The following is a 13,053-nucleotide window of genomic DNA, read 5'->3' on the forward strand; positions in this document are numbered from 1 at the left end:
GATTCTATGCTACCCCAGTATATTTCCTTTTTTTTTTTTTTTTGCTTCTGGTTGAGTTTCTGATGTTTGCATTCAAAAGTGTCTTGACTACTACAACTCATTTAGCTATGTGTATCTTTCCACCTTATCTTTAGGACATTTCTACTTCAATGATTTCCTGATCCTGAATCATAGCATTATTGCACATGATCTTTGAGAGCTCAAACTAGTATTTACTGAGGCTCTGGACCAGGTGGTAGGTATGGAGGTGACAAGATCTTTCTGAAGACCCAATTTGTAGATATCAGGAATTAGCTACAAATGAAGAGAGAGGAGGGTTGGAATATTCCTTATTTCTAGAGCAAAAAAAAAAAAAATGGGGGACTGTCTACTCCTTTTGCAAAATGAAAGAAGCTGTGGAAGGATACCTGTTTGCAGGAGAGAAAAGAAAAGAATTTATGTTTCAGAGATCCCTGGCATGCTTCCCTCCATGTGAAGGTGCTCTATCCAAACTTCTGGAGAGGCCCCAAGCTGAAATTAGTAAACTGCTTCCAAGGTCCAGGAGAATAATAAGCCATGTAGTAGATCCCAGGTACATGTAAGCACTCCTATAGGTATATGACTATTTCAAGCACAACTAATAGTATAAGAGTCCCCTGTATCCCATCCTTGACCTTACTCCACAAACTGAGGACACTTCTTTTAAAATTTTTTATTTTAAGGTTATATATTTATTTGGAGAGAGAGAATGAATGGGGTAGAGGTGGAGAGAGGAGAGACAGAGAATCCCAAGCAGGCTCCATGCTGTCAGCACAGAGCACAATGCAGGACTCCAACTCACAAACTGTGAGATCATGACCTGAGCCAAAATCAAGAGTTGGACGCTTAGCCAACTGAGCCACCCAGGTGCCCTGAGGACACTTGGTTTTGTGTTTAATCATGGGGTAATAGAAGTATCACAAAATACAGTAACAATATGGCCCAAGGTGAGAGAAGTAAACTGTACCCGGAGTCTGGCTCATGCACGTAGGGCTTTCCTGACATCACCGTCTCTTTGCCAATCCATGACAGATAATTAGACACCTTTGTGTACACTCCAGGCAGTTTCTTCTGGCCACATCCCACTCCCCAGCTGACAATGCCTAGCTGGTACCATATGCTTCGGTTGTTTTTTTTCTGGCAAACCAGAGGACCCCCGCTGTCACCCTATGAGAGAAAAGTTGTTTGGGAGTGGAAAGGACAGTAGCAAATAACTTCTAGAGCCTATTGAATTGTGGGCAACTGGCACAAGGCAAAAAGCACTTATGGTCTTTTGACGGGGACAGTTTAATTACACTATCCAACCACATGACTGTGCTTCCCAGCTGCATGACTAAGTGGCAAACAATTTGGTCAAAAGAAATGGTAATGAATGACAATTTGATTTACAAAAATCAATATCCATCATCATCATTATCATGTAGTCATATGGGTTCATTCTGATGTACCAAAGACTGGTTTTCTAATCCATTCACCTCTAAGCACTTTTGTTGTTTTTCAGAATTCTTCCAATTTCCCCAGTACCTTTTTACTTTAAATCTATTTCCAGCTAACCCATTTGGTCTTTCTGTATTGTTCATAATAGCAAAAAGTGAAAAACAAACATAAAAATCCATTATGCCTCATAATGGGTCATTGGTTGAAGACAGCAGGCAAACAAACTGATATATATATAAAATGCATAAGATATTAAATGTGGTTTAAAGCATTAAATTTTAAACAATTTACCAATTTTATTTTTTTTCAGACAAAGGTTCTTTTAATTAATCCTGACATTCTATAAACGAATAAATTACGCTATTTAAATAATTACGGTCAATAAATTTTTCTTTCTATTGGGTCGGAAAGAAGAAAGAGAAGAGCGCCTTTAAGATTAAGAGGAAGCGCACAGAGAATGTAGGGAAAAGAATGGGGCCTGGGGAGGGCCAGGGATCACGGGAACCTCACCTGGAGGGATACTCTCCAAGATTAAGTACCAATCTGCTCAAAGCCAAATCAACCAGGAACTTAAAGAAAAGCTACAGAATGGTAGTTAAACCCTTTAACGCTTTCATTCTTCTGCACAATCAGTCCAGCGCTGCTGCGTATGAGACCCTGCAGGAGTCAGAACACCAACTCCTGGCCACGGCAGCACTAGGCATTATACGGGCAAGTCATTGTAAAAGGAAAAATAAAAGAATGCCTTTCCCCTTCAGACCAAAAAAAAAAAGAATTTTTTTTAAATAAAAAAACCGGAGGAAAAGTTGTAACACTAAATCTAAAATGATTCGCAAAGGAACTATATGTAACAAATGGCTTGAAGTAGTCTATTTAAAAAAATTGGGGAGATTTTGATTTCATGGTGAGTCAGCAAGGCATTTTTTTTGTTGTTTAAAAAAAATCTCTTTACAGAAACAGTTTTTTAGTTTTTAATGAACTTGTAAACAAAAAGCTCCCATTTCAAAATAAAAACAAAATCCCAGATCATATAGATGTTTACAGTGATTACATTTATCTAAGCAACATACATACATGTTTAGTTGTAAGATGTTAACTAAATTTCTGTGACAAATATGCTTTTTTTTTTAATACCAAGAACATTATAGAGTTAATGCAGAGTCCAAAGGATAATCTAGTAGTCACTAAGTTTTTCTTAAGTCTTCACTTTAGATGCTGTTATTTCTAGCACAGGTAAGCAGGCAGAGTCTTCCGTACGCTCAAACACTGGAATCTTTGGTAGCTACCATATCAAGCCGGCTTGCAAACAAGAAGCCAACCATTTTAAGAATGTTTTAAGTGAACAACTTGCAAATCCCAGGGGTGGATTAACCCTAAGAATGCACAATTGTGAGCATTTACAACCAACACAACTGTGACTGAAGACTGTTCATGCCGTTCTTCTGAAATGAGATCTCAAAGCAGTATGGTTCAAAATAAAAGATTTTAACAAAAAATTGGCATATGCACAATTTCTCCACCAATTTGTGTGTGTCAACCATTTAGTGAACTTTTCCACTTGAAAAAATGTAATAGAAAACTGGACACCATGTTTCAGTATCTCAGTTAATATTCACAATTACAGCGGCTACAACTCGGGACACGGCATCACCAATGCTGCCCAGAGCCAGTTTATGCTGAAATTAAGTTCTTTACACCAAGTAAATGGTTGTTCACAACCACTGTCTAGTGTACATATGAACTAAAATTCCTAGATTTGGGGAGAAACAAATGCTGCTCCTATCATCTGCTTCTTCTGTTCCTTGATTCATGCTTAGAAACCTTTCATGTTACTCTTGGTTTTGTCAGTTTGCGGGGGTTTGGGCCTGCTGACCCAGCCCACTTGAAGAGGCTGCCTGCTATGCTGCTTTCTGCTTTAACATTGTCCAGTCAAACGTGTAGTCGTACTGGTGGTTCAGAGTCCTGAAAAGAATGCGGAATAGCTGCCTCAGATACATGTAATCCGGGGCTTCCTCAAAGCGCAGCCCACGACAATAGTTTAAGTACATGGCAAATTCTGCAGGAAACCCCTTACGTAAAACTTCAACAGGAGTGGACATCTTCTTTTCACTTATCTTTTCATATTTTTGCTTTTTTGTCGCAGACTTTAGTCCTTGCCAGGGCAGGCTGGTTCTATTAAAATACATCAAAACATATCCTAATGATTCCATGTCATCTCGGCGACTCTGTTCGATAGCAAGATGTGCATTGATGGTAGCATATCGGGCAGTGCCAGTGAGATTTTTATCTTCTCTGTATGGTATGTGTTGCCTTGTCCTGTTGTCTTTGTACTTTTTGGCCAAACCAAAATCAATAAGGAATAACTTATTACAGTGACGCCCGATACCCATTAGGAAGTTATCGGGTTTAATGTCTCTGTGTATAAAATTCTTTGTATGCACATATTCAATTCTACTGATCATCTGGTCAGCTAACATAAGTACAGTTTTCATTGTGAACCTTCTTGAACAGAAATTGAAGAGGTCTCCGAGGCTGGGTCCCAGAAGATCCATGACTAGCACATTGTAGTCTTTTTCCTGACCATACCACCGTATGTGGGGGATGCCAACCCCACCTTGAAGAATCTTACAGAGTTTGCTCTCGTACAGCAACTGGGGATGCCTGGCCTTCTGAGATTCGAGCTTCACTGGCGCTTCCTCGCGGTTGGTAATGTTGATCGCCAGAAAAACGTCCCCGAAGGAGCCAGACCCGATCTTCCGTACCAGTTTATATTTCCCTCCCTCGGCCTTGGAGCCGCTGCTGCTCGCCATCCTAAGAGACGAAGATGGAGGCGGGGGCCAAGCCCCGACACCTCTGAGGGGCAGACAGAGGCCGCTGGGGCTGGTCCACCGAGCAAGGCTGCGGAGGAGGGCGGCCGGAAACGGAAAGCGCTGGCTCTTTCAAGGCGTTACAGGGCCCAGGATCGGTCAAAGGGAACCCCATCGCCGCCGCTCAGTCAGGCTTCTTTTGCCAGGCCGCAGCTTAGAGGGGTTTCTCGCGGTTACCAGGCTGGGCCACTTGTTTCTGGGCGGCCGCCGCTGCCTCGCTTTCACGGCAACGTCGCGGGCTGGAAAAGGGGCGCGGTGGTTTAGGGCGGCGATACCGCTGCCACCACTGCCGCCGGCTCCCGCCCGGAGGGACCCCTGTCACTCCGCTGACGCCGCCATCTTGTTACTCCGGCTCCAGCCAACACAAAATGCCCCCTAAACAATTTACCAATTTTAAATCATCACAACAAAGCCAAAACACAAGTAAGGGAGCAGACATCATTGACATAAAACTTGAAGAATGCACAATCTTTCAGTGCACCCAAGTCTTTGGGCCCATTTTTAAAATTTAAACTTTTATTATTTAAATATAGTTGACGTACAATGTCATATTAATTTCAGGTGCACAGTATAGTGATTTGATTATTCTATGTATTACACAGTGCCATGATAAGTGTAGTTACCCTGTCACCATGTCACATTACTACAGCAGTATTCACTATATTCCCTATGCTATACTTTTCATCTCTGTGACTTATTAAATTCTATTAAAAATTATGTATCTTCACCCCCAAAATTAGAAATCTCAGATATGGGAAAGGAACATGAAGGATAGTCATAATTATATAAATAAAAANGGGGAGAAGAAGGGGAAAAATAGTGGGGGGGAGGGCAGCAAACCATGAAACTCTTGAATGCTGAGGGCAGATGGGGTACGGGGAGGGGAAAGGGGATAATGGGCATGGAGGAGGGCACTTGTGGGGATGAGCATTGGGTGTTATATGGAAACTAACTTGACAATAAACTATTAAAAAAAAGAATATTTCAGGAAACAAGACAACACTGTAAAAATGGTTTATCTGGAGAGTGAACAGGAGAAAAAGTTTTAGAGGTAAACTTCCTCTTCACTGTACTTTCATCTATAACATTTGAATTTTCTCTACCATATACTCAAACAAATGAATTAAATAAACAACACGTCTCATTCCAGCCATACAGAGGCAACCCCTTAGTCAAATATAATTTTTCACGTCCTTGAGTATGCAAATATGTATACATCATTACTGTTTTACAGAAGTAGAACTGGGTGGTACATATTGTTTCACAGCTTACAAAGATTTATTTTTGAAAGTGACACCCTAAATGTTGAGAAGAAGCACCATTCAGCAATAGGCCAAAAATCCAAATCCAAAACAAAACAAAAAAGGATATGGGCTTATTTGATTTCTTAAGCCAGATTGTTATCATGAACAAATTGCTGTGCCCATCAACTTACTTTCAACCAAATTGTTCTTTACCAAATTCCTTGAAGTAATTGGGAAGTCCCATGACCTATACTTAAAATAAAGGATTATAGTCCCCTCTGTGGATATGAGGGGATCTATGTGAAATATGTCAAGCAGAACAGCAATACAGTTAAGATCTCAAATTTCTGGAGCCAAACAGATCTTGGTTCAAACTCCAGAGAGAAGATTTAGCTGAGAGAATGTAAAAATTTTCTTTAACATTTTAAGCCTCTGCTTTTATGCTGATATTATTATGGTGATAATAACTACCTTTCTTGCAATACAGCTGTATGGATGGAAGGAAATGACAGCTGTGAAGCCCTATGCACCATGATATATGGCAAGCCTGTACTTAATGGTAGCTCCCTGCATTTCTGTGGCCATTGAACCAGCCAAATCTGGGCATAACCAGGCTGGGCTGCTGGATTTGGTGTCCTGTTTCCACTGGAACTAAGTGGCTTCAATCTCAAAAGATGGCTTCAATCTCAGAAGACAGCGTGCATTCATTAGAATTCTGGGTCTGACATTTAATTTGCTGGTGTGTCCTCTGCAAGCCTGTCTGCTTCCTTGATCCTCAGTTTCCCCATCTTAAATAGGCCTGCTTCTTAGGGCTAGTTTGCAACCCTTTCACGTATTTGTGGAAGCAGTTAATATGCTACTAAGCACTAAACAGGCATAAGAGATGGAGATGGAGAAAATTATAACATTTACTATGACTATCCTCTGCTCTGCATCATTTTAAGTGCTTTTGTGCAAACTCACTTAAGTTTCACGTTAGTCCTAAAAGATAGAAATTCTTAATATTCCATTTTACAGAGGAAGAAATCTGAAAAAGGACAGGCACAGAGGGAAGTCACAAGCAATAAGTAAAGTTGCTGAGAGGAAAGCTAGGGGAGCCTCTGCCTCTAATCTTTATCCCACAGAGCTTCCCTTTGGTTACAGAGCATCTTTTTTTAATGTTTATTTATTTTTGAGACAGAGAGAGACAGAGCATGAGCTGGGGAGGGGCAGAGAGAGAGAGAGAGAGAGAGAGGACAGGCTCCAGGCTTTGAGCTGTCAGCACAGAGCCCAATGCTGGGCTCAAACCCACAGACTGAGAGATCATGACCTGAGCCAAAGTCAGATGCTTAACCGACTGAGCCACCCAGGTGCCCAGGTTACAGAGCATCTGTACTGGGCTGAATAGCATCTCTCCCAAATACATGTCTATTGGAACCTCATGTGTGAGCTTATTTGAAAATAGGGTTTTTGCAAATGTAATTAGTTAAATTAAGATGAAAGTCTACTGGGTTATGGTGGGTCCTAATCCAACAACTGAAATCCTTATAAGAAAACAGGAGACCTATATACGGGGGAAAGTCCATGTGAAGATGGAGGTAGTAACTGGAGCGGTGCACCTGCAAGCTAAGGAATGCCATCAATTGCTGGAAACTACCAGAAGCAATAAAAGGCAAAAAAAAATCCTCCCCTAGAGCCTCCAAGGGATCATGGCTCTGCCAATGCCTTGATTTTGGAACTCCAGCTTCCAGAACTGTGAGACGGTATATTTCTGTTGTTTGAATCCACCCTGTTTGTGGTAATTTGTTATGGTAGCTTTAGGAAATTCATCCAGAGGAGGAAAAGGGGAACCAATTATCCTGGAAATATAGGCTAACCCTCTGTAGCAACCCCTCTCCAAGCAGGGGAGAAGCTCCATTACCTGGCAGGCGTCCTTCCCACCTTGAGGGCTCCCAGCACATAGCATGTTCCTGGTAAGCATAGGCACAATATGGGAGCATGTTTCCCAATTGACCAGCTTGATGTTGACTTTTTGCAGCTCTGAAGTCATACTTTGCCTAGGGACTGGCCCAAAGAAGAAGCAGATGGGGAGAGGACTCTGAGCTCAAAGTGGTCCCTTTGGGTTGAGGTCAAACACCCACCCATCATCATGTCTTTTCACCTCAATGACAAAGGAAATACTGCATGACCCAGAGAACAATGCAGATGTGGAGTTAGTGAAGAGAGGATTGAGAAGCATTCAGGAGACTCAAGCCTATCTTCTCTGAATCCAGAGCTCCTCACAGCTGGGTCTTTATTGGATCTCAGCCTGAATGCACTCTTCTGCAGAAGGTCCCAACTCCAGGTATAGTCCGAAAAAGGTATTTCATTTAAATCCCTAAGCATGTAAAGAGGACCCATGATGACAAATTCTCAGGGCCTATGGCTCATTAAGATGGCTTTGAATCATGTCAATCATGTCAGGGCCTTTGACATGGGAGAGGTGAACCTAACACCTAGAATGTTCACACCCTGAAAATGAGAACATTTCCCTTTTTGTATATTGCTGAATTTTCAGAGCCTAGAACACTGCCTGGATCATAAAAAAGGCTCATTGAATATGTGCTGAATAAAGCATCAGGAACTCTAAGAAGGTGGGCTTTTTTGAAGTTCATGGAAAGCTTCCAAAGGTAGTTCCCAATAAGGAATTCTAAAACAGCTCCAAGCTGTGGGGCCATGGGGAATCAATATACTGCCATCTGTGTGCCTACTTAGAAGAATGGCACTGACTAGGATTTTTCTTCTGTTCTTGATTTTGGACACATTTACCAAGAATAATTACAAGAGGCACCATTTTATGGGATGACAGGGAAAAGTGGTGGGAGTAGGTTCCAGATTGACTCTATAAGAACAAATTTATATCAGTTTATCCTCTTCTTCTTGGCCTGGATATGTGGTTTTCAAATATTTGGGCCACCAAGCACTTTTCACAGGGGAGCAGAACTGACACCATCAAGTGGAACAGAACTGCTCTGCTGACATTAGGGTGGGCTTCTTGGAGCCTAGTCGACTTTGCCACCCCTTTACACATTAAGTGTAAATTCTCCCAGGTCATCCCTGGATTCTGGACACTTCTCCCTGGGTTATCACAAAGGCCCTGTTTAGGATTTTTGTTCTATAATATGGGCACAAAACTTGGTACAGGAGTCCAGGAAGGCCAAGGAAAGATGATTCACATGTGGACTGAGAAGGTTCACCATGGGTTCTTAAATGAGAACCCGAAGTTTCCAAATCCACCAGGCAGATTTCTCAGAGCTAGAAAAGCCTCCAGAGTTTTCTTTCTCATTGCCTGCATAACCAGGGTGCCACCCCCCCCAATGGGTTGGGCTATAGTAACTCACTGGTAATGCCCCATCCAGTCACCCAGCAGTTTCTCCATTTCTGTATGTCAGTGACCTCTGAAACGCAGATGGGTACTTCCATGACACCCAATTCAAATGGAGATTTGAGTAAGAGCAAAGCAATGTCATTATCCAAGAACCAGCTGTCAAAGTAAGGGTGAATAATTGACTTGTTCACTTTCATCCTCGTCAAGTTCTTGGTATCAGTGTTTCTTTCACCATGTATAATCTCCAAGTGAGATATTATCTCAAAACAAAAGAAGGAGAAAAAAAAGGTAAGTGGTGGAAGGACAAAAAAGGTGAGCCTTAAGAGAAAATAATTCTACCAGTGCAAAGATGTGATCCTGAGAGCTGGAGGGGTGGAGGCAGCTGGGGCCATGTACTTGGGCCCTAACTAGGCACAAGAAGACAGACCTGAGTTCCAGTCTTGCACTGTTGCCAAACAGCTTTTGACTTGATGGCCTCTTGGGCAACTTCACTTGTAAATTTTACTAACAAATGTCTGGAAGTCATGCTATGCACATGTAATTGAGGGACTTGATCTTGATTTACAAGAAGGGGTAAACTAGCTATTAACAAACACCTGGGAAATTTCTCAAAAATATTGATGTATAGACTTGAGGTAAGACAGCATCTCAGGAGCTTCCGTCATGCAACTAGGCCTGGTGCCCTGCCCTTGGGGGCCAATCTTTTCTAGGATTCTCTGACTCTGGTTATTGTTGGCCTACTTTCTCCCCAAGAGGAAGAAAATGCTTAGGAAAGTACTTTCCAAAGGTTTTGATGAGGACAACATGCACTTGGCAAGATGCTAAGAAGCCCAAGGAACATTTGTTCTGCCATTTGAGTCCCACACAATAAGATGTAGAATATCCTAGGAGGAAAACAGTGTCTATTCCACCTGAAACGTGTGATATTCAACCACACAGGCATATATTTAGCCTCCTGGTATTTTGTTATGTGACTGACAAACCTGGATGGAGGTTCCAGGAGAATAATACGCATGTAAGGACAAATATTCTACCACATTGGTTAAAAAAAATTCTGTTGTCAATACTTACTTATTTTTGTTTATGAAGCAATGGGCTGCAGTTAAAATCCACCACTCGCTGAGGATTGATCCTCCACAGAGATGTATCCCTCGGTAAAGAATACGCACCTGCCATGGAAAATCTATTATGTCTGCAGGTACCCCACCCATGATTTCCAAAATTTCTGACTTCTCAGGTTTGTTACTTATCCTTCGGCCACATGTCCCTAAAAGTAGAAAGAAGGAAAAGGGACAAGAGATCCAGGGCCCAACAGTCAAGGTTTGTTGGCTTGGAAGGAACCTAAGTACAATTGCCACTTCATCTTAGCCAAGTTAACATCAGATGGGAGACTCATAAAAAAATGGTGTTTCTTATGCCTACCAAAGCCTTCACAATTATAATAATGTGCTTATGGGGAACAATGGCTGCTTCCTTCACTGTAGCGTTGATTTTTGGAAGGGTCTCCCTCTGAAGACTTGTGGGAAAGGAGACACAATCACAGACCTTGGAGCTGAATCTTGCTATTGCATCTCAGTAAGGAAGCCCGAACAGAAACGTTCATTTATTTGAAATTAGGCCTCAGCATCTTCTGAAAAATAGGGCATTGGAATGGTATCTTGGCATAGACGATAAAATTCTTCTCCTCAGCTCTAGACTCATTTTCGCGGCCTCTATCCCTGAATGACAAACACACCAGAAATTCTACAGGCAAAGGGAAACTGATTAGCACTTCCCTTCCTAACTGATTGCTCTACTTCATTTCTTATTATGATTAGTGGCACCGTTTTTCACATACTTTTAATTCTAAGGATTCCAACTGCACCTTAAAAGGAATAAAAATTTTGACATTCCTATGTGATAGGATTGTTTTGACATCTTTTGTGTTTTTTGAATGTCATTGAGTAATGAGAAAAGTAAATATAAAATCTAAACTGTTGAGCACTTACTATTTGCCAGGCACCATTCTATTTTGCCTAAAACAATTTAATTTTAACATGGACTCCATGAGATATCTGAAATTATTCTTGATCCATTTTAAAGATGAGCCAATAAAGGCAAGTGTAAGTGTTAGCACATCTGGCCAAGACTCAACAGCTAATATATAACTGAGCTAAGATTTGAACCTAGGCAGTCTGGCTCCAGAGTCTATTTTCATTACCACTAGGCAAACTGCCTTCAAAGTATTAACCACGCTTATGCATGCAGAGAAAAGACAGTGAACATCAAAAATTTCCACAAACAAGTATAATATGAAAGGTGTATCTCTTCAGACCATCTGCATACCACACATCACTACCATCCATATGTTACCATCAGCAAACATCACCATAACCATAAAATCCTGCCACCATACAACCCTGCCACTACATAATCTGACCACATGTCCCCACATCACAGGTCACCACACCACACAACCTCACCACCACACAACCCCACCAACATACAACCTAGCCATCACACAACAAACCATACAACCCCACCACCACATGTCCCCACCATGTCACCCTCTTCATATTGCTCATCACCACCACATTTTACCACAACCAGTGCACATCACCACTGCTGCCAGTCACCACCACTGCCACTGTTTATCTCTGCCTTTGGGCTTCTCTCCTCCAACTTCCCTGGCCCTTCAGCTCCTCAGAAGTGCCCTGCTCTTTTCCTACCTCAGGGCTTTTCTCCATGTGTCTGCCAGGAAGACAGGCTCCTCTCTCATCCATCTTGCCCCTCTTTGCCTATTTAATTCCTGTGTCTCCCTCACATTTTAGCTCAGTTATAATGTCCTTTTAAAAATCTTCCTTGTCTTTCAAGATTACAAAAGCTGCCCTCGGTATATCTTTCTTTTCTGACACCCTACCTTCCATTCAGAACACTAACAACAGAAATTAAACATTTGTGAAACTGTTAGTTTCAAGTCTATTTCCCACCATTTAATTGTAATCTCTATGAAGGTAGGAGCCATGTTTTGCTAATTTTCATATCTCCATTACCTGGCATAGAGACTGGTAAATGACAGAAACCCAATACATACTTATTAAATAAATGGATGGATGGATGGATGGATGAGGTGGGCAGTAAAGATCTTAATATGAGTGGTGAATTGAAGGACATGAGTTCAAAGATGCTATTCCCCCCTGCCATACCTATGGAGGCAACTGTCCTTTGAGTTCCTAAATCAGGTAGCCTTGGGTGAAGGGAGAGTAAGTGGCCTATAGGGGTTTTATCACATCTGAAGATGCAAAGAGAGAGTAAGGAGTTGTTACCCAGGAATATCTGCCTCACCCATATTGTTCCTGTCAAGGGAGATGTTTTGGCATTTCCAGTGGAAACCATACACTGCAAGGGCCCTGCAGCCCAATCTCAGATGGAAATGTCGAGTTTTCAGGGCCAACAAGGAAATATTGGAATTAATCTAAAATAAAGCAAAGTTGAATATCTGGGAAATTTTCTAAATACTTAAATAAAATACCAACTTGTGAAATTTTAAACAAAATTACTGATGATTAAGAGTCAGATTGGATTCATGGTTAAAAATCTCCAATATTTCAGTCTTTTTGTAACATAATAACTACGACTTATTGGGCACCTACTATGAGTCAGCTTCTGTATTGTGTGTATGCATGTTTGAGACATTTAATAATCCCAACAAACCTCTAAGGTATGTTTTATTATTCTTATTTTACATATGAAGAAATAATCTCTGAGACATCATGCAATTGTCCAAGATCATATAGCTTGTATGAGACAGATGGGGATTTTTCAGCCAGGTGTGTCTGGATCTAAAGCCCAATTATCTCTTCTTCTTGCTCACAGCTTTCATGGTATGTCTATATTTTAACAAAACTTCTGCTTAATTATTTGAGAATCTTATTTGGCTAAAATAATGGTATGTTGTTTGATGATTGCTCTCTAAGGTGAACATCAAACAGGTCGAGACACTATATCCGAAGCATTGATCTTCAATTCTGTATGCACCTGCAAGGGAAGCTTTCTGGAGTACATGGAGAGAAGGTTTTATTTGGAGAGCTAAGTCCAACTGGTGGACAGTAACTACCAATCCACAGTACTCTAGTAAAACAAGTCTAAAGCTACAGCTAAG

General features: G+C 41.3%; 1 protein-coding gene and 1 pseudogene across 1 annotated transcript in view; both read right to left on the bottom strand.

Moving 5' to 3' along the window:
• Positions 1 to 873: 873 nt before the first annotated feature.
• The window catches only part of LOC144236113 (serine protease 52-like), a 16,879-nt gene continuing 4,699 nt past the window's right edge, over positions 874 to 13,053 (bottom strand). Inside the window, exons 2-4 of the mRNA XM_077769737.1 lie at positions 8,926 to 9,172; positions 7,467 to 7,609; positions 874 to 1,185 (exon numbers count right to left, since the gene is read on the bottom strand). Of these exons, the coding sequence (XP_077625863.1) occupies positions 913 to 1,185; positions 7,467 to 7,609; positions 8,926 to 9,172 (663 nt within the window). The 3' untranslated portion in view covers positions 874 to 912. The remainder of the gene's footprint in view (positions 1,186 to 7,466; positions 7,610 to 8,925; positions 9,173 to 13,053) is intronic.
• On the bottom strand, positions 3,312 to 4,643 carry LOC144236090 (casein kinase I pseudogene; annotated as a pseudogene).

Source organism: Crocuta crocuta, unplaced genomic scaffold (genome assembly GCF_008692635.1).
Source record: "Crocuta crocuta isolate KB4526 unplaced genomic scaffold, BGI_CrCroc_1.0 scaffold551, whole genome shotgun sequence".
NCBI classification, from domain to species: Eukaryota; Metazoa; Chordata; class Mammalia; order Carnivora; family Hyaenidae; genus Crocuta; species Crocuta crocuta.